The 18,499-nt window shown below is 45.5% G+C and overlaps 1 protein-coding gene across 3 annotated transcripts in view; it reads right to left on the bottom strand.

The window, feature by feature from the left end:
* Window positions 1-1,388: 1,388 nt before the first annotated feature.
* The window catches only part of KIZ (kizuna centrosomal protein), an 87,141-nt gene continuing 70,030 nt past the window's right edge, over window positions 1,389-18,499 (bottom strand). For all 3 annotated transcript variants that reach the window (XM_081558724.1, XM_081558726.1, XM_081558725.1), the window contains 4 exons: window positions 14,120-14,224; window positions 12,142-12,238; window positions 1,943-1,986; window positions 1,389-1,537 (listed from right to left, as the gene is read on the bottom strand). In XM_081558724.1, the coding sequence (XP_081414850.1) occupies window positions 1,470-1,537; window positions 1,943-1,986; window positions 12,142-12,238; window positions 14,120-14,224 (314 nt within the window). In that variant the 3' untranslated portion in view covers window positions 1,389-1,469. The remainder of the gene's footprint in view (window positions 1,538-1,942; window positions 1,987-12,141; window positions 12,239-14,119; window positions 14,225-18,499) is intronic.

Raw genomic sequence — 18,499 nt, 5'->3', positions numbered from 1 at the left:
CACTTGACCACCACAGAAGTCTCTAATCTCACATTTCTGTGGTGCGTTTGTCAGAACTAAGAAACCAACAACGGGCATCACTATCAGCTAAGCTGTGCTGTGAAGTCACTCAGTCGTGTCTGACTCTTTGCGACACCATGGACTGTAGCCTGCCAGACTCCTCCTTCCATGGGATTTTCCAGGCAAGAATACTGGAGTGGGTCGACATTTCCTTCTCCAGGGGATCTTCCTAACCCAGGGATCAAACCTGGGTCTCCTGCATTGCAGGCAGACTCTTTACTGATTGAGCCACCAGGGAATCCCTATCTTATCAACTAAACTCCAGACTTGATTTGGATTTCACCAAATTTTCCATTAATGTCCACTCTTTTTGTTCAAGGATCCAACCCAGGGTCCCACATTTCACTGAGATGTCATATCCTCCTCTGGTCTGTGACCGTTTCTATGTTCACTTTTATGATCTTGACTGTGTTTTTCTCTGTTGTTAGTGCTTTTGGTGTCTTGCCTAATTTGAGTCACAAGGGTTTACCCATGTTTCCTTCTCAGAGTTTGATAGTTCAGCTCTTACACTGGGTCCTTGACCCATTTTGGGTTACTGTTTGTACACAGTGTGAGGTAGGGATCCAACTTCATCCCTTCACATGAGACTGTCCATTTGTTGAAAATACCAGTTTTTTCCCCACTGAATGGTCTTGGCAACATTATCGAAAATTAATTGATCATAAATTTGACAGTTTATTTCTGGATCATCAATTTTAGATTATATGTAAATCAATATTTCATGCAGTACCACACTGTCTTGATTGTATGTGTGTTAAGTCGCTCAGTCGTGTCTGACTCTTGGAGTGTAGCCTGCTCCCAAGGACTGTAGCCCACTAGGCTCCTCCATCCATGGAATTCTCCAGGCAAGAATACTGGAGTGGGTTGCCATTCCCTTCTCCAGGGGATTTTCCTGACCAAGGGATCCAACCCAGATCTCCTGCATTGCAGGCAGATGCTTTACTGTCTGAGTTACTATACCATCTTTACTTACCCTATCTTTACTTACTGCAGCATTTCAGTAAGTTTCAAAATTTCAAAGTGTGAGTCTTCCAACTTTTTCAAGACTGATTTGATTATTTTGGGTCCCCTGAATTTTGTTATGAATTTTAGAATTAGTCTGTCAACTTCTACAAAGAAATCAACTTGGTTTTGATGGGCACTGTATTCATCACTATGCTTTTTGATAATGCTTCAAAACAAATATGCCACTTTATGTTTACATCATGAAATTTCACTGGAATAACAATATGGTCCCTAAGATTGTTAGGGATCAACTTTTCATATTAAACAATTAGAAAACTTAAAAGAGCACATTTATTTTGGACATCACGTCTGAACACAGGGACTTAGCTTGTTTGAAGACTTTATTTCTAACTAATATTACAGCTTATAAGTCAGGAAAACCATCAAAATCATTAGTGGAAGTGTTATGGTGTCTTGGGACGTAAAGCAGCTTCGATTTCTGAGTTACTCTCATCAGACTCGCTCCAGAAGGCTGGAAGAGAAAACCAGAGAGTAGCTCAGCATCTCTACAGTCTGATTAGCTCAACTTCACCAACCCTGCCCACGAAGAGCTTCCTGGGGACCCCACGTGGTGCACGTGAGCAGACATCCTGGAGCACAGGCCAGGATCCCTGGCAAACTCACACCTGCAAGTTAAAACACTGTGCACTGTGGCCCCCGGCCACAGCAGAAGCCTCCGGGTCCTTCCTGGGGAGAAGCCTCCTGTTCTCAAGAGAAGCCCCGGGTCCTTCCAGGAAGACCTGCGGGGCCCGTGAGCACGGGCAGGCTCTACAACCCCTCATATCTCCCTTAAGGGTGCAGATGACACCACACGTCACAAACTACCCTTTTAGTTAAAACACAAAATGAGAGTCTGGTCTCCAATTGTTTCTCTTACCTTTAGACTTTAAATTGGTAGTTAGCCTCCCTTCATTTTCATGCCTGTAAAATAAAGAAACAGAACCTAAATTTTGAAAAAAAGACAATCAGACTAATAGTTTTACAAGGAGTAAGTGAGGAAAGAGGCACTTGTCACTCACTGGGAGGCCAGAAAGTTTATGTTTACTACCCGAGTTTTAAAAGCAGAAAGCAAATGTCGGGGTCCCCTTGGCCCAGAGGCACCTACCGATGCTCTCTGGTGGAAGAGTCCCAGGAGCCTTGGTCTCGCGCTTGCTGGGAAGGCTTTGGGATGGGAGGCAGGAGGCAGGCCCAGGGGCACACAAGTGGGCACAACTCATCACTGCTAGCCCAGCTGGAAGTAGATGACCCGGGAACAGTGAGAAGTAAGCCAGGAGGTTACAAAACTTACCTCCATCAGGCCAGTGATACCAATACTCAGTCATTTAACAAGGAGTTCACAGTAAACTCGGTGTGCTTGATTAAGGACACTGACTCCTGGTGGAGAAAAACTCAAGTGTCTTGTCACCTGTGTTCAGGTTTCCGTGTTTTACACACGTGAAAATGTGAGGGTCCGAGGACACATCTGACGCTGGATGACTCACTTACTGAAGCCGCTGGCCTGAGAAGCTGGCTTTGCGAAAGGCAGTGCCCACCTCCATCACCTTCTCTGGAGCTTTCCCAACTGTCATGCATGTGAGAGTCATCTCTGGGAGCGTCATCCAAGCTTTTAATTACACTTAAATTCTTTAAGGTTTGTACTAAATGGTCAAGGGGATATTAACAAAGAAACAGTCGCTGGTGTATGGCTTGACGTTCCAATGTTTTTCTCATGTTTCTGTTGAAGTGCTCACTCGAGTCTACATTTGGAGATTATTCCATGAAGGCAGATTCTGGCCTTTAGCTGGGAGGAGGGCTGAGAAAAGGTGAGGACCACGTGCAGCAGTGCAGCTGTTCTCTCAGTGGGACCCTGCCCTGCTGACTCAGGAAACCCTGGGGGCTCACCTCTGTTCCTTTGGGCTAACCTAGGGCTTGAAAATCTGCCTTCTGCCATAGCTGCCATAATGTACTTTTTTTTCCTAGAAAAAAAGCTCCATGAAGGCATAATTTTCTAGGCTCAACATCTGTCAATGTTCCCTTTAAACTTGGTGCCTGTTTCTTTGTTTTGAGATGTAGCTGATGTACAGTATTATGTTACATGTATACAACGCAGTGATTCACAATTTTGAAAGGTTATATTCCATTTACAGTTGTTTTAAAATGTTGGCTATATTCCTTGTGTTGTACAATAAAACCCATACCTCTTAATCCCCTCCCCTAGCCCGACCTACTGGTAACAACTAGTTTGTTCATTGTATCTTTTGAAAAATTTTTATTGGAGTATAGTTGATTTAGAACGTTGTATTAGTTTCTCTTGTATAGCAAAGTGAATCAGTTATACACATACCTCCACTCTTTTTATTTATTGGAAAGTATTTATTTTTTGGCTGTGCTGGGTCTTAGTGGCAGCACATGAGATCTTCAATCTTCGTTGTGGCACGCGAGTTCTTTAGTTGCGGCATGTGGACTCTTGGTTGAGGTATGTGGGATCTAGCTCCCTGGCCAGGGATTAAACCTGGGCCCCTGGCACTGGAAGCACAAAGTGTTACCTATTGGACCACCAGGGAAGTTCCTAACCACCCTTTTTTAGATTCTTTTCCCATATAGGTCATTACAGATTATCGAGTAGCAGTCCCTGTGCTATATAGTAGGTCCTTGATAGCGTTCTCTGTGTCTATGAGCCTGCTTTTTTTATTACATGCACTGGTTTATTGTATTTTTTAGATTCTACGTTAAGGGATATCATACAGTATTTGTCTTTGACTTACTTTAGTTAGTGTAAAATCCTTTAAGTCCACCGGTGTTGTTGTAAATGACAAAATTTCATCCTTTTTGTGGCTGAGCAGTGTTTCATTGTACATATGAACCACATCTTCTTTACCCACTCATCTGCTGGTGGGCCCTAAGGTCGCTTCCATATCTTGGCAACATCGGGGTGCATATATCATTTCAAATAGTATTTTCATTTCTTTCAGATATATACCCAAGAGTGGAATTGCTGGGTTATATGATAGCTCTATTTTTAGTTTTTTTTTAGAAACCTCCATACTGTTTTCTACAGTGGCTGCACCAATTTGCATTCCCACCAATGTATGAAGTGTTAACCTCTTCTCTACAGTCTCACAAATATTTGTTATTTGTGGTCTGTTATAAGGATGGCCATTCTGACCTCTTTGCGGTTTTGATCTTCATTTCTCTAACAATTAGCAAGGTGAAGCATCTTTCTAAGTTCTTGTTGGTCATTTCCATGTTCCTGAAAAAAAAATGTCTATTTGGGTCTTCTGCCCATTTCTTAATTGGTTTTCTTTTTTTATATTTAGTTGTATGAGCCCTTTATTTATTTTCGATATTAACCCCTTATCAGTCATATCATTAGCAAATATTTCCGCCTAGTCTGTAGGCTGTCTTTTGGTTTGTCAATGATTTCCTCTCCCGTGCAAAAGTTTTTAAGTCTAATTAGGTCCCATTAATTTTTTTTTTTAGGTTCCATTTATTTTTGCTTTTATTTCCTTTGCTTTAGGAGACAGATCCAAAAAAAAATATTGCTGTGGCTTGTGTCTACTATCTATCCAACTCCCACTTCACGAGGACACGAGGATCACTGTGGGATGGGGGTTAGCAGATCTAATGATGCTATAAAGATGCAGAGAGAGACTAATTTGCCAGTTGATATTCACATAATATGGAGAAGGCAATGGCACCCCACTCCAGTACTCTTGCCTGGAAAATCCCACGGGCGGAAGAGCCTGGTAGGCTACATACAGTCCATGGGGTCGCTGAGAGTCGGACATGACTGAGCGACTTCACTTTCACTTTTCACTTTCATGCATTGGAGAAGGAAATGGCAACCCACTCCAGTATTCTTGCCTGGAGAATCCCAGGGACGCGGGAGCCTGGTAGGCTTCCGTCTATGGGGTCGCACAGAGTCGGACACGACTGAAGCGACTTAGCAGCAGCAGCAGCAGCAGCAGTATTCAAATAATAAGAGCCACCTGGCTGGCGGGGGGCTGGCAGAACTACAGGGAGGACGGACAGAACAGGTGGATGATGGGGTAGGTGGTAGTGTGGCTGCAAGATCCTGGGGAAGCAAGGCGCCCCCTGGACTCTACTGTGACAGCTGGAAGGGATTTCCAGGCCAGGACAAGGCAAGGGCACAGAGGCAGGTAAGCACACGCCAGATCCTTACAGCCTGGCCCCTGCTCTGAGCTCCACACGCAGGTCCAGAGGTCACTGGCTGGCTCTACTTGGCTGCCTCCAAAGCATCTCAGGGCCAGCACTCCAGCCAGCATTTCCACCCACAACCAGACTCACGCTTCTCCACCAAACCTGGGCCCTTTTCCTGTCTCGGCCAACGGCACCCCAAGCCCCGATTCCCTCCCAACCCTTCGCAACTCCTCTGCCCTCCAACACCCAATCAGTCACTAGGTCCTGCCAAGCTTATCTCCCTGCACCTCCCAAGTCCTCACTCGTCCCCTGCCCACTGGCACTGCTACTACTTGGTTGGCCAAAGCAGCATCTCTTACCTGCCTTTTAACAGCCCCCTAACTGGCGACATCACATCCACCTTGTTCCCTCCAGCCCACTTTCCATTCGGCAGTAAGAGTGAGCTTTTGAAACACAACTCTGATTACTCTGCCTCTCTGCTGAAAATGAAAATTCTTCAATGCCTTCCCATTGCTTTTGGCAAAAGAAGTCTGAACAGCACCTCCAAGGTTGATGCCTAGACTTCATCGGGCTTCCTGCTATAGCCTCCCCATCCCCTCCACCCCATCCTCCATCCCCAACTCTTCACCAAAATTGCTCTTTCACAGCCATTTCTGTTACAAACTGCCACGTGACTGCCATGTGGCTGTCAGCTCCATGAGAACATCCACTATACCTGTTTCGGTACCCTGGGTACCCAGTGTCCTGCCCTTAGCAGGTGCTCAGTAATACACGCAGAAGGAACAGATGAGCCTCAATAATCATAGGGCCTTGACTAAAGGCACTTGATCAATATTTGATGTTAGATTATTTAATCTGCATGCTTCTATTTCTATGTGAGTTCACATCAGGTTGTTCAAGTGTCTACCCAGAAACATGTTTCAGAACTAAACACCTGTGTTCACCAAGGAAGGTGGAAGATGCTTCTGGGTGTTTCCAACACCATTCTCACCCCATAGGAGCAAGTATTTTTCCCTTTGGGAAGCCATCCCTGCAAGTCGACATGACACTGCAATGCAAGGTTGGTTTTTATTACACGTGATTTGCAGGGTCCACATTTCTTTCTCTGGGTCACATCTAACATCTAAAGCTAAGTCAAAGCCAGTGGGGATGGTGTGAGAAATCTCCTGGGTGTAGACACAGCCATCTTGTGTGGCTATTACCGTAAGTGAGAGAAAAACCCAAACCAAACACACTCCCGAAAACCTAAGGATGCAAGAGTTCAGGTTACAGGCCATGGGCTGGGTCCCTGCATTCCATCAATGTAACACATCTGGACCCTGACGGCCTGAACTTTCCCAATGGTGTGGACGTCACACCTCCACTCTGTGCGGCAGAAGCAGCAAAGGTCAGCTGTGGAGGGTAAATGGCGCAGGTGTGTGGTCTCTGTCAACTACTCGACTCTGGCTATGGCACAAAGACAGCCACGGGCAGTATGTGAACTAGTGGATGTGGCTGTGTTCTGATCAAACTTCACGTAGAGACGCCAAAACTTGAATTTGATATAACTTTCAGGTGTCAAGCAGCATTATTCTTCTTTGGATTTTTCCCAACTGTTAAAAAATGTAAAACCTCTCTCAGCCTGTAGGCTGCACACAGAACCAGGCAGAGGCCCAGGGCTGGGTCCACTGAGGCCTTCATGAAGCAGGGCCATCACCTGATGCCCAAGCAGTAAACCAGGGAGTCCGCCCTCCCCGGCCTCGTGGGTGACTCCTGCAGTCCAAGAGGGCAGGGTTTGTGGGTTCTTTTTTTTTTCCCTACAAGTTTACCATTAGACTGGAGGTCCTATTTCCAAACAGAGCTCTTTCAGGTAAGACACCAGGATAGCTGATTAGATTAAGGTGTGACCACACCCCACCAGTCTAACAGGACAGTGTCTCTGCACAGTGTCCCGGCAGGGCAGCACCTCCCCCTCCACAGAGCGAGCACCATGTGCCCACCTGTCAACATTCCACCACTCTGGCTTCATTGCACATCTTCCCTCTGTCTGTCCTTCAAGCCATCTCAGTTTCCCATGTTGTTTATACATTCCCTTGCTGTTGATAAGGGATTAGGACACACGATTGGGACAACTCTCATCAAAATCACTTTTGTTCTCAGCCCTGCGACATGTAAGAAGTTCAAGTCGGCCAGGGTCTTAAACAGCAGGTCTTATTCTAAGCACAGCACCTTGTGAGCACCTAGGATGTGATCCTGCTGACATGGGTACTAGAGAAAACAGCCGAAATTGAGTGTCGACTGTTCATGTTATATGAACAAAAGGTAATAATATTGCTAGAAACAGTCTACATAGTTAACATGAAAGTGAAAGTCGCTCAGTCGTGTCCGACTCTTTGCAACTCCATGGGCTATACAGTCCATGGAATTCTCCAGGTCAGAATACTGGAGCGGGCAGCCTTTCCCTTCTCCAGGGGATCTTTCCAACCCAGGGATTGAACCCAGGTCTCCCGCATTGCAGGCAGATTCTTTACCAGCTGAGCCACCAGAGTCAACATAGGTACAAAATGAGGTGGCAAGGACATCTGTGAGGATTCAGGTTTGTGGGGCCAGCAAATAGAGACGAAGGGAGACCTGAAAAACTTACGGGTTCCTAGTGTGTGTTAGTCGCTCAGTTGTGTCCAACTCTTTGTGACCCCATGGATTGTAGCCCACCAGGCTCCTCTGTCCACGGGATTCTCCAGGCAAGAGTACTGGAGTGGGTTGCCATTTCCTTCTCCAGGGGATCTTCCCAACTCAGGGATAGAACCTGGGTCTCCCACATTGCAGGCAGATTCTTTACCATCTGAGCCAGCAGGGAAGCTCTACGGGTTCTTAAGAGATTCCTTATTAAGTCATACCAGGGCTCATGACACACTGTGCTGTGTGAAGGGGTGTCAGGTGAGCGCAGGGTCCCAGGAGGCAGGCCCAGGCTTGGGGGGGGGTGGCGGGGGGGGGTGCAGGCCCCAGGAGCTCCTCAGAGCTGGGGAGGTTGTAATATTAGTAACACACTGACTCTCAACCTCATTGTCAGTATCATATTTTTGAAAGAAAAATGTATGTATAGCCCGTTAACAAACATATCCAAGTTACTGTGGCTTTGAGGCCACGTCCATCACGTCCATCGAGTTTGGCAGTGAGACTCCGAGGGTCCTGCCAAGAGCTCAGTCTCTGGTGCTGGGGACGATGAGGAAGGGCCCCCCGTGGGAAGAGTCCTTGCAGTTCTAGGGTCTGATCAAAAGCCAGCAAAGAATAACTGACTTGTGAGAAGACGTGGTCTCTAGACTCTGAATTCTGTAACTTCTAATGATCTTGACTGTTGGCTAAAATCACTATTAAAATGTCTCACATAGCATCTTCAGCTAGAATTTTCCTCCAAACAGACATGTTTCTGGAAAAATGTAAGGCAAAAAGATAATTCAGAAACAAAGAAAAAGAAAAAAAAAATCCCAATCAGCATGCCAACAAACCACTGTGAATCCTTGATTTTAAATTTTTGAGGTTTTCTGAAGGCAGAGAGCTTTAATTAGACAAAGTCTGAGCGCCCCCTGATGGTCAACCAGGGGCCCTGCAGCAGATGCCGTTTTTAGGGGTCATTTTCCTTACTCCCCTTCAGCCAATCAAGAAAACACTGTTCTTTCATGCCATGGAGGGATGGGGGTAAAGTAGGCAGTAAAGTTTCTCCACATGATGAGAAACATGTGGAATCTTTAGGAAGCTGCTACTTTGGTAGAATTTAAGGATAATGTAGATTTGCTAAGCCAGAGATGGGGGACTTTTACCCTAGAACCTCCAGGCCATCCAGGAAAACCTCATGTTTATTTCTCTGGACTATGAGTTCCTTGTGATCTTCAGACCATCCCAGGGGAAGTGGCCCCAGGGCCAGGCAAAGAGAGCCAGGATGGCCCCACTGGAGCACGGCTGCCGCCTGGTGCCCTCCACTGGTTGCTCCACTGGTGGCCCTGAAAGCCACCCACAGCGGGCCCTGCCAGGGTGGGGCAGCCGGGTGACTTCTGCTACCTTTTCCCCAGGCAATTATGTTACAAGCACACTTCCTTTTCTTTCGGTAAAGGTTATCTCGATCCAGGCAGTAAGCTGCAGTTAACGTGGTAGGCGGTTAAAATACACTCTTCGGTTGAATACACGGATCCGGGAGAGTGGAAACGGCTTCCTGGGGAAGGTGGGGCGAGACAATGTTTGTGGAGGAGAGGAAGCTCCGGCATGCACCCCTGAACAAAAGGGGACAAGTGGTCTTTACTCGGAGAACAGCTTCCTATTAGGACTCACTCCTTCGTACATTATGCCTTTCATCCCCACTCAACCACAAAATGATTTTGCTCAGGCAAATACAATGGGAGAAAAGATTTACACTGAAAGAATCTTTAATAATAAACTGTTGCCGATCTGCCTACTTGCCCGTGATTTATAATACAATAAACATCGGATTCTATTACGGCTCAGGCACTGAAGCCGTGGCTCGAGAAAACGGAATATGAAAGCGCAGGGACCCCACCACCATCACAATGAAATGAGCAGGGATAAATGTGCTAAAAGTATCTCTTTGCATCTTTTATAGCTGATGTGTATTAATCTGTAACGCTTATTAAGAAAGTCATTGCTATGCAAAGCAGTGCCCAATCCCTTTCTCTGGCTTTTCAACAGAGCGCACTGTTTAGCCAATAGGACGGACCCTCTGGCCCTCATTCTGCATTCATCACAGGCAACATTTGCACAATGTATCTCTCAAAGGCGGCTGAAAGGAAGGCCTTAATACTCATGTAAACAACTGCAAACCAATTACTTAATGAATCAGGCCCACACATAATGAGGTGCAGACAAAGAGCTATAAATGCATTTTTGCGCCCAAGCCGCTGCTTTAAAGTAAAATCCCTCAGCTGTAGTTTGGGCTTAACTAGCACATCATAATTATTGTCTCTAGGACATCAGAGGAAGCCATTTTTTTTTTTTTTTAAAGGTCCGGCAGGGTCTTTTTTTTTTTTTTTTTGAGGTTGCTCATCAGCTCACTGACAAAATAGAGCAAAGAAGAATTTTTAAAAGTGCTACAGCAGCACTGCACTGTTATGTTTATTCTCGAGTACTGGGTTTCGAGACCACTTGTAAAAGCAATAAAGCACGAGGAATGACTGCAGTAAGTGGGGTCCTTAAATGTAAGCCTCTAAGAAATTTCAGTGAATCCAGGCACAAAGAGCGAGCCTGGGGCGGCATATGAACACCAAACCCAGCACAAGGACCAACCATGACCAACAGTGAGCCAAACCCACACACTTCAAGCCCAGAACTTTCATCACTGGATTATTATCAAGTGTGGAGAACCATGGGTTCCTTGAAGGGCTCTTTTTTTTTTCTCCTTCAAGGGGATGATGTGATTACTTGTAACTTAGGAAATAAATTTCATGCAGAAATGACAGTAATAACAAAAGGCCCCTGCCTCAAACTGAAGGGAAAAGAAGTTTGATTTCATAATGAAACACTGATGAGAGCTGTGAAATGTCAAATGATCACACTGAGAAAATGTTCTACGGAATCTGACTGCTTTCTGAATGTGTTTAAACATTGCCCAAAGTGGGGAATATATAAGAAAAATTTAAGAAGAATTTTTTTTTTAGGGCCTCTAAAACAAACACTTCTAACAATCTTTAAAAACTAAAGGGATGTATTATTAAGCCAAATGGTGACATTAATATCTAAAAACTACCTGTAGAATTTAATATCTTTTAAAATTCCTGTCAGGAGATCTAGAACTTGAATTTATAGTAAAATCATAAAAATACTTTAAAACTCTTCTTATCCCATAATTCATTATCTCTCACTTCCTTCAAAAACATAGATAAAAACGCATGTATTAAAAATAAGTTTCTAAAAATTAAATGAGTGATTCCCTAAAATGGAACGTATCAAGTTTCTAAAAGCAAGAACTTAATTTCAGAAAATCAACCTTATTTAAATATATTCCAGGTCCTAAAAATACTGTAAGAATTTTCAAAACATAAATGAAAATGAGATTTTTTTTTTCACTGTAAAAATACTACATTTCTAAACAAGTAAAGTTAATCTCATGGAACGTCAGAAACGTAAAGTTTCTGTTTTAAAATTTCACTAGGGCAAGTAATTATTTCAAATGTAACGTAATCATCTATAGGACATCTTTTAAGGGGAAATGTTGTTGCAAAGGCAATCATGTGTTGTTTTAAACGATATTTAGCTCAAAGCGAAAAGGTAGGTATGTCATCAGACAATGCTTCTACTCCCACCCATAAACTCTTCCTCAGTGACTCAATGCCATTGCACGATCAGTATTTTATGTTGATTGCAAATCTAGCACACAACTTGGCTTATCACTGCTCTAAAAACTTACAGTTTTAAACTACAGTTTAAAAAATGTGAAAAGATAAATTTTCATCTTTGAAAATAAGCAAGAAAATATCAGAAAGGGAAATAATAGTCCAGCCCAAATACTTGGTAAAAAAAAAAAAAAAAGAGGAATACAAAAACAAATATCCAGCAATTGCTTGTATATATACCCGCTGTCCCCGAAAGAAGAAACAGGCCACTTTATTTCTTTTAAGGTCCTGTTCTCTCTCTGCCCTCTCCCGACACCCTCTATTGTGTGGTTTCTAAGCAGCCCTACTGCGAGCAGCTGTAGACGCTAATTTGTGGTTCACTGAGGTGTCAATGGAGTCTTAAACCAAGGAAACAACAGCTGCAAAACAATACTTGGCTCTGGGGCAAATATTTTCAAAGGTAGACTAAAGTCTCAACTGTCACTTCAGATAAACAAAACCCAAACCATAATGTTCCATCAAGTCACCCAACAAAATCATGTGCAGCAAGAGTTTCACCCTGGGTGGAGTGACATTTCTCGTCTTGCTGGCGCGATTCAGAAAGGCTCCAAGACTTTACCTTGACAAAGGACTCCCTTCGCTGGATGAAAAACTCGCTTCCGAAGCAATTTTGTGAGTTGTCTTTGTCTCGAATGTTCCGCTGCTGGTTTTCAAACCTGAGAGGAGCAAGCACAAACGTGGAGAGTGAGTGTGGCCGCCACGGGGGATGAAGAAGCCCTAACCTGTTAAACAAATGTCAACAGAAAAAGAGCTGTTCACAGAAGGCAAGGCAGGGAATGACAGGGAAGGAGTTCCCCTGATTACCTGCTATTGCAGGTGGTTTCCTGTGATACTGAAACAGAGTGAGTAGAAAGTGAATTCACTCAAACAGCATCGTTTGAAATGGCACGAGGCATGTGCGAGCAGAGTCTCCTCGGTGGCCCTAAGCTCCGGACGATTAGTGTTGTTGTAACACTTGGGCAGCGACAGATCACTGAGACAGCGAGAGCTGGGAACCAGTCTCGCGCGTTAACTGGTATTCTAGATGACAGTGCCTGCTCACTCACCTTTAAGCCCTCTGCCAGACTCTTCACTTTTCCTTCTTGCAGAGGAGAATAAACCTCCACTGAGAATCACTGAGGCCACTCCTTAACTAGCCTGAAAAGGCTGATGGGGAAAACACACTGTCCAGCCCTTTCCCTGGAGCTGGCCGGAGTGATCCCTGACCTCTGCCTCCTGGGTGCCCTCAGCCTTGGCTGCTTCTGCTACCAGTCTGAGTCTGGCGGTCACCTAAGATGGTGGCTACAGGGTGCATGAGCACCTCCTTAAAAGGCGTGTGCTGTTTTCCCAACCTGTAATCTGCGTGTCTGCTCGTAACCTCTGCGGCAAAGTGGTTCTCTCAACAAAGTGTCCACGTTCAGCCCCTAGATGGTCTGCACCTGCTTAAATGAACCGGGTCTTTTCAGACATGAGAACAAAGTGGCTTCTCGTAGAGACGGGTGCACAGACAGACACGTGACACGTCGACGATTCAATCTGGGGTGGCTCTGAGATCGGTGCGCACGCCCAGCATTGCCTGGGACCGTGTCTGACATTCCCCCTGAAATGTCTGTTTGATAAAGACATCCTTGAGACAACCAGGAAATCTGAACATGGACTGGGAATTATGCGGTGCTAAGAAATCATTCTTACAGGTGAAGTTCCAGCATGCTGGTTTATATAAAAATTAGAAGGAATTCCCTGATGGTCCAGTGGTTAGGACCCAGTGCTTTCACTACCAAGGGCCTGGGTTTGATCCCTGGTTAGGGAACTAAGATCCCATGAGCCATGCAGCCCGTACCCACCCCCACCCCCCAAAATTAGAAAGTTGTTAAAGTACACTTCCTTCTATTATTAATCCATTACCTTCACAATAGGAGCTAAAGTGACTTATATTAAAAAATTAAATGTAATAAAGTAGAAACCACTGAAAAATAATAAAAATACAATAATAACATGTAAGAAAACTAAGTGAAAGAGAAAGTCACTCAGTTGTGTCCGACTCTTTGCGACCCCATGGACTATACAGTCCATGGAATTCTCCAGGCCAGTATACTGGAGTGAGTAGCCTTTCCCTTCAAGAAAACTAAGGAAGACTACAATTAAAACAAAAATCCTGGATTGAAGGAACTACATTAAAGCTTAAAAATTGAGCTTTTATTGGGATTCAGAGTCTTCTTACTTAAAGGAGCTCAAGCCCCCAACATTCAGACAAGGGAGACAGCCCGGATGACACAACCCACTGCTGGTTAACAAACTGGAAGGTGTGAAAAGACAGGGAGTTGGGGGTGTCTCTGATGGCACTGTCAGGACACGTCAGGCAGACTCCAGGGGTCCGTAGGCTGTTGGCAGCACACATCCTAGAAGGAAGCTGCTTCCAAATGCCTGCTGTTAAGGACGGAGCCCTGGCTCATCCTAAGGTGGTGACAGCTTGTTACAAAGCAAACTCCAGCGAGGGCACATCCCTCCCTGCACAAGCCCGGGCGTTGGCTGGGGGCACCCAGTGTCGCTCTGCTCACCTGGCGGCTGTGACATGGGGGCCGCGGCCTCTTGGAATCCATCTCCGGCCTGGTACGCGCTGCCCTGGAGGGCAGACTGCTTCAGCCTCTGGTAGGCTTTCGTTTCTACAGGTGAGAAAAAGGCACAGATAACAGGACACCCACAGGCACGAGAATGAAGTTGGACCCTTACCTTACATCACACACAGAAATCAACTCAGAAAGGATTAAAGACTTGAATGTAAGACCTAAAACTATTCAGCTTCGAGAAGAAAAGGTAGGAGAAGAGCTCCAGGATTTGGCAGTGATTTCTTGGATACAGCACCAAAAGCACAGTCAACAAAATACAGACAAACAGGAAACAACCCACAGACCCTTTGGTCCTTCTCTAAGTGGGGAAGACTGCTGGGAAAAGCACTACAGAGAGGTCCCGTGAAGGACCTGAGTGACGCAGGCTTTCCCGCTGCCTCAGGTCTCAAGGCCTCGTGGGTGAAGTGGAGAAAGGAGACATAAAGTTTCAGCAGCGACACAGCAAAATGGCCCCCGAGGCCACACTCCCCACAGGGCCACAGACTACAGGGGTTGGCCATTGGCTGCTTTCCTGCTCGTGCTGGTTCAGTTTAAGAACTGAACCTCGAGGCCCTTGTTACTGGTTAAAAACTATCAAAAGGAGAAAAAACATAACTTACCTACTCAGAATCACTCAAGATAAAAAATAGGCATTTAAAATGAGCATCCTATTTTGGAGTAGCAAACGCTATCTAATTTTAAAAAGTACAGATCAGGGACTCTATTTTGAAAATAATAAATTCTAAGGAAACTTTTTTTTAGAAAAAAACATTGCTGGGTTGTGAAATCAGTGCACACTGGAACTAGTATTCTGAAAACTTTACTGAAGAAAACACCAGATGTGGCACACGCAGGAGGGGAAAGTGTGTATATGTCTTTGTGTGTGTGTGTGTGTAGAAGTGGCCTGGCCCATTGTCCCAGGGCAACTCGGACAGGAGCCCATTGTAATACTCGGATTGATTCTAACGTCCTTGTCACTTCAGAGTCCCTGTAACGCAACCTGGGGCGGGGGTAAGGTGTTAATGAAGTCAAAGGTGGAGTGTCTGAATTCTGAACAGGTAAAGAATCACTGTAAAGGAGATGAATATGCTGTTGTGAAGATCAACCGCAAAGTTTTTCAGCTTTTACGGTACAAGTCCAGATTTTAATGACCATGTGCTATTTCTGCATTCATTTAAACTTATTTGGGCAAGGAAAAGACAGCAAAGATGGAAAGAATTTTTTTTTTTTAAAGAGCAAGAAAGAAAAAGGAAGAAAGAGAAGAGAGCAGCCTCTGGGTGAACAAAGGCCCCTGGTGGCTGGAGCTGGAAGCTGGGCTTGTCTGTTTACCATCTGAAGGGAATCATTTCACTCCAGCGAGCCGGCTCTCAGGCTTCTCAGAAATCAGGAACACGTGTTATTTATCTTCCGGAGAGGATTTTTGTGCAAAACATCACATTACTAGTTGTGAGGTGATTTCAGACTGGCGGGTGGGGTGAGGATTAAGTCTTCTGTCCAAATATGAGACGGAACGGTCTCCTTGCTCGTCTGGGCCTGGGAGGGAGGACTGGGCAGTGAGCTGCTGCCTCAGCCCAGGGACCATCCTAGTGCTTGGAAATCAGGGGCCACGGTCACACGCCTCACACCTCCCTCACAGGGTGCTGCCTGTCCTACGCGGAGGACTCCGGAATCTCTCCCTGAGCTGTGTCCGCTGTCCACATACAGCAGTTTGGAGGGAGAAAGCTAACGTCTCCCACCCATTCAGCCTGAGCCTGCCTCCTTCCTAACCTGCCTCCTCATTGGCATTTGATCCTTAGACCTCCTGGGGCCCTTCTCCGAGCAGTCACTGGTGGCCCCTGGGACAGTTTTTATCTGGGATGTGGCGGCCCGGACCTGAGTAATACAGGGTTGGCAAAGCTAGCTGAGGGCTTCCGGGGGCATCGTCTGCCCTTACCTCTGGTGAAACCATTAACCTCTGGTTAATGGTTTCAGGGCAGAGGGAGGTTTAAAGATGAAAGGATTAGCTGCACTCGCTGGAGGAACAGACACTAACTGAGGCAGGACCAGTGCCCCCAAAGCAGCTGGAGGGGCTGGAGCAGAGCTCAGGATGCCAGTCCTTCTCCCCTCACTCTTTAGTCAGAAGAGCTGCACAAAACAGCAGACTAAGCACTGAGAGATGACCCAGAAAGGAAAAACAGAACCAAGGTTTGGTTTTAACAAAAATGACCAGGAGAGCCTGAAGGCTATGCAGCCTGTGTAGAAATAAGGGCCGAGGAGTTTTAGCATCCGGATCACAGATTCTGCCGCAGACAGCAAGAACAGGGCAGGGTATATGTGTAGATTCTCGGGGGCCGGGCAGGACCACACACGTGACTCTGGCCAGACAAGGTGGGAGGGAGGTTGGGTCCTGTGGCCGTGGGGCAGCAAGGGGACGGGAGGGGGTTTGTGTCCTGTCTTGGGGGGGCGGACAGCTATCTTGTGGCCATAGCCGACAGCTGCCAGGTGACAAAATGGGCCTAGTCTTGCCAGATTTCTGCCCTAAAAAAATTAAAACACTGCCCCGGCCACTCAGAACATACCTGCAACCCTGAAACTAGAGGGCATGGAGAAAGTTTCTTGTGTTCACTGAATGAGGCACAAGCACCCTTAGAGACAAACCTCAGCCATGGGACACAAGCTAGATGTCAGGGCCAGCTTTCCCTGCTGAGGGACCCAGCAGAGCCCACAACACAGCAGCAGGGAGGCTGCAGCAGTCCCCTGGGGATTTCGAAGAAGCTGTCCATATCAAACAAACCAGATTTCAGAATCCTTGGAAGCAAAAGGACAGTTTTTGCTAGGGGTGCTCAAAAAATTCAGACCCTCTTCTGGAAGAGCCTAGACTTGGCTAGGATTTCAACATCATAAGACAAAGCTACAGACTTGAATTTGTGGCAATCCAAGTCCAGGTTTTTCTGGAAGAAGGCAGTGAAGAATCAATCAGTTGAAGGCTGCACACTGCAGCCGTGCATATTCAGTTATTAAATGAATGAGTGAGCAGACGCAGGAGTGAAAGGAACAAAGCTGGAGGTTCCAGCTGGACTGTTATGAATAAGGTCAGGACGAGGGTCCTTTGCACCTTTTCAAGGTGCAAAGACCTGAGACCTGAGTCTTCACCACTGCACGGACACTGTAAGTCTACAAATTTGAGGACTGGGCAGCCCCTTAAGGCTTCACTTTGTAGCCTGTGACTCCCAACTCCAGAGAGATACTTCTTCCCGTCAGTAATATCAAACTCTCAAAAAATATTGAGTAGCACAAACAGTTAGATAAAACAACTATTTCTAAGAACATAATGATGCTCGGATGCACATAGAAATAGCATACACGCATGCACAAGCTTCCGGCTCTGAGTCGCTCAGTCAGGCTTCTCTCACATACTCAAAAGTTGTGTTGAGATGGGGAGTTTCAAAAGTAGAAAATATTGCAGCTTAAAATACAAAATAAGGCAAGGGGTCCAGGGAGTTAATATCTACCCCTGGCTATCAATTCCAGGCTGATGACACAACGAGATAAATATTATTTTTCCCTACTTGGTCACACAAGCTGGCTGAACCCAATCATCTATCTTCTTGCAAAGTGGTGAAGGATCCCTGAGATTGTTTTCTTTTTACTTTTTGATATTCATTTTGTGTCTAGAAAATGGGAACCGAGAAAGAAAATGAAATGTGCTGAATAAAGGGAGGCAGGAGAGAGATGGCACTGAGGAAGAGAGAGAAAAAACCCCAACTTCTTATCTTTCGTTCTCTTTTATATGCAAATGTACACCTGCTAAAATACTTTTAAATCTACAAAGAAAAAGAAAAAGAAAATATCTGATGAACAAGTGCTTTTAACAACCCATTACAAGAGGCAGATAAACACTTGGTCCCCCAGCCTCTGAGGGGTGTCTCCAAGGCAGAGGGTCAGCCTGGCTTTCGAGGAAATCCCTGGTAAAGAAAGAGCTGGGTCCAGAGAGGGAATAACAAAAGGAGATGTGAACAATGCTATTAGTGCAGGGAGAAAAGCGACCTTGAACCAAGAAAGAACTGGGCATCTCTGAGCCAGGGAGGATAATTGCGATTTCTGCAGGAAGCATGCAGAAATTCTAAACTTAAATTCAAAAAATATTTTATGTCTCTGGGTTTCCCAGTGCTGTTGCATTTTGTGTGTTTCTGCATCCAGGCCGACTTTTCACTCACATCGCGCTACATGCAGCAAGCCCAGCTGTTTTTGCTAAATAAGACAAAACTTGTGGGATGGAAACGTTATTACTGAAAACCCAGAAATCACTTGTCCAGTAATCTCAAATTAAAACAAGAAAATAGTAGGAGAAGG

The sequence above is a fragment of the Giraffa tippelskirchi genome, chromosome 13 (genome assembly GCF_054371585.1).
Source record: "Giraffa tippelskirchi isolate mGirTip1 chromosome 13, T2T-mGirTip1v1.2.pri, whole genome shotgun sequence".
NCBI classification, from domain to species: domain Eukaryota; kingdom Metazoa; phylum Chordata; class Mammalia; order Artiodactyla; family Giraffidae; genus Giraffa; species Giraffa tippelskirchi.
This window is presented reverse-complemented; position numbering and strand designations above follow the sequence as displayed.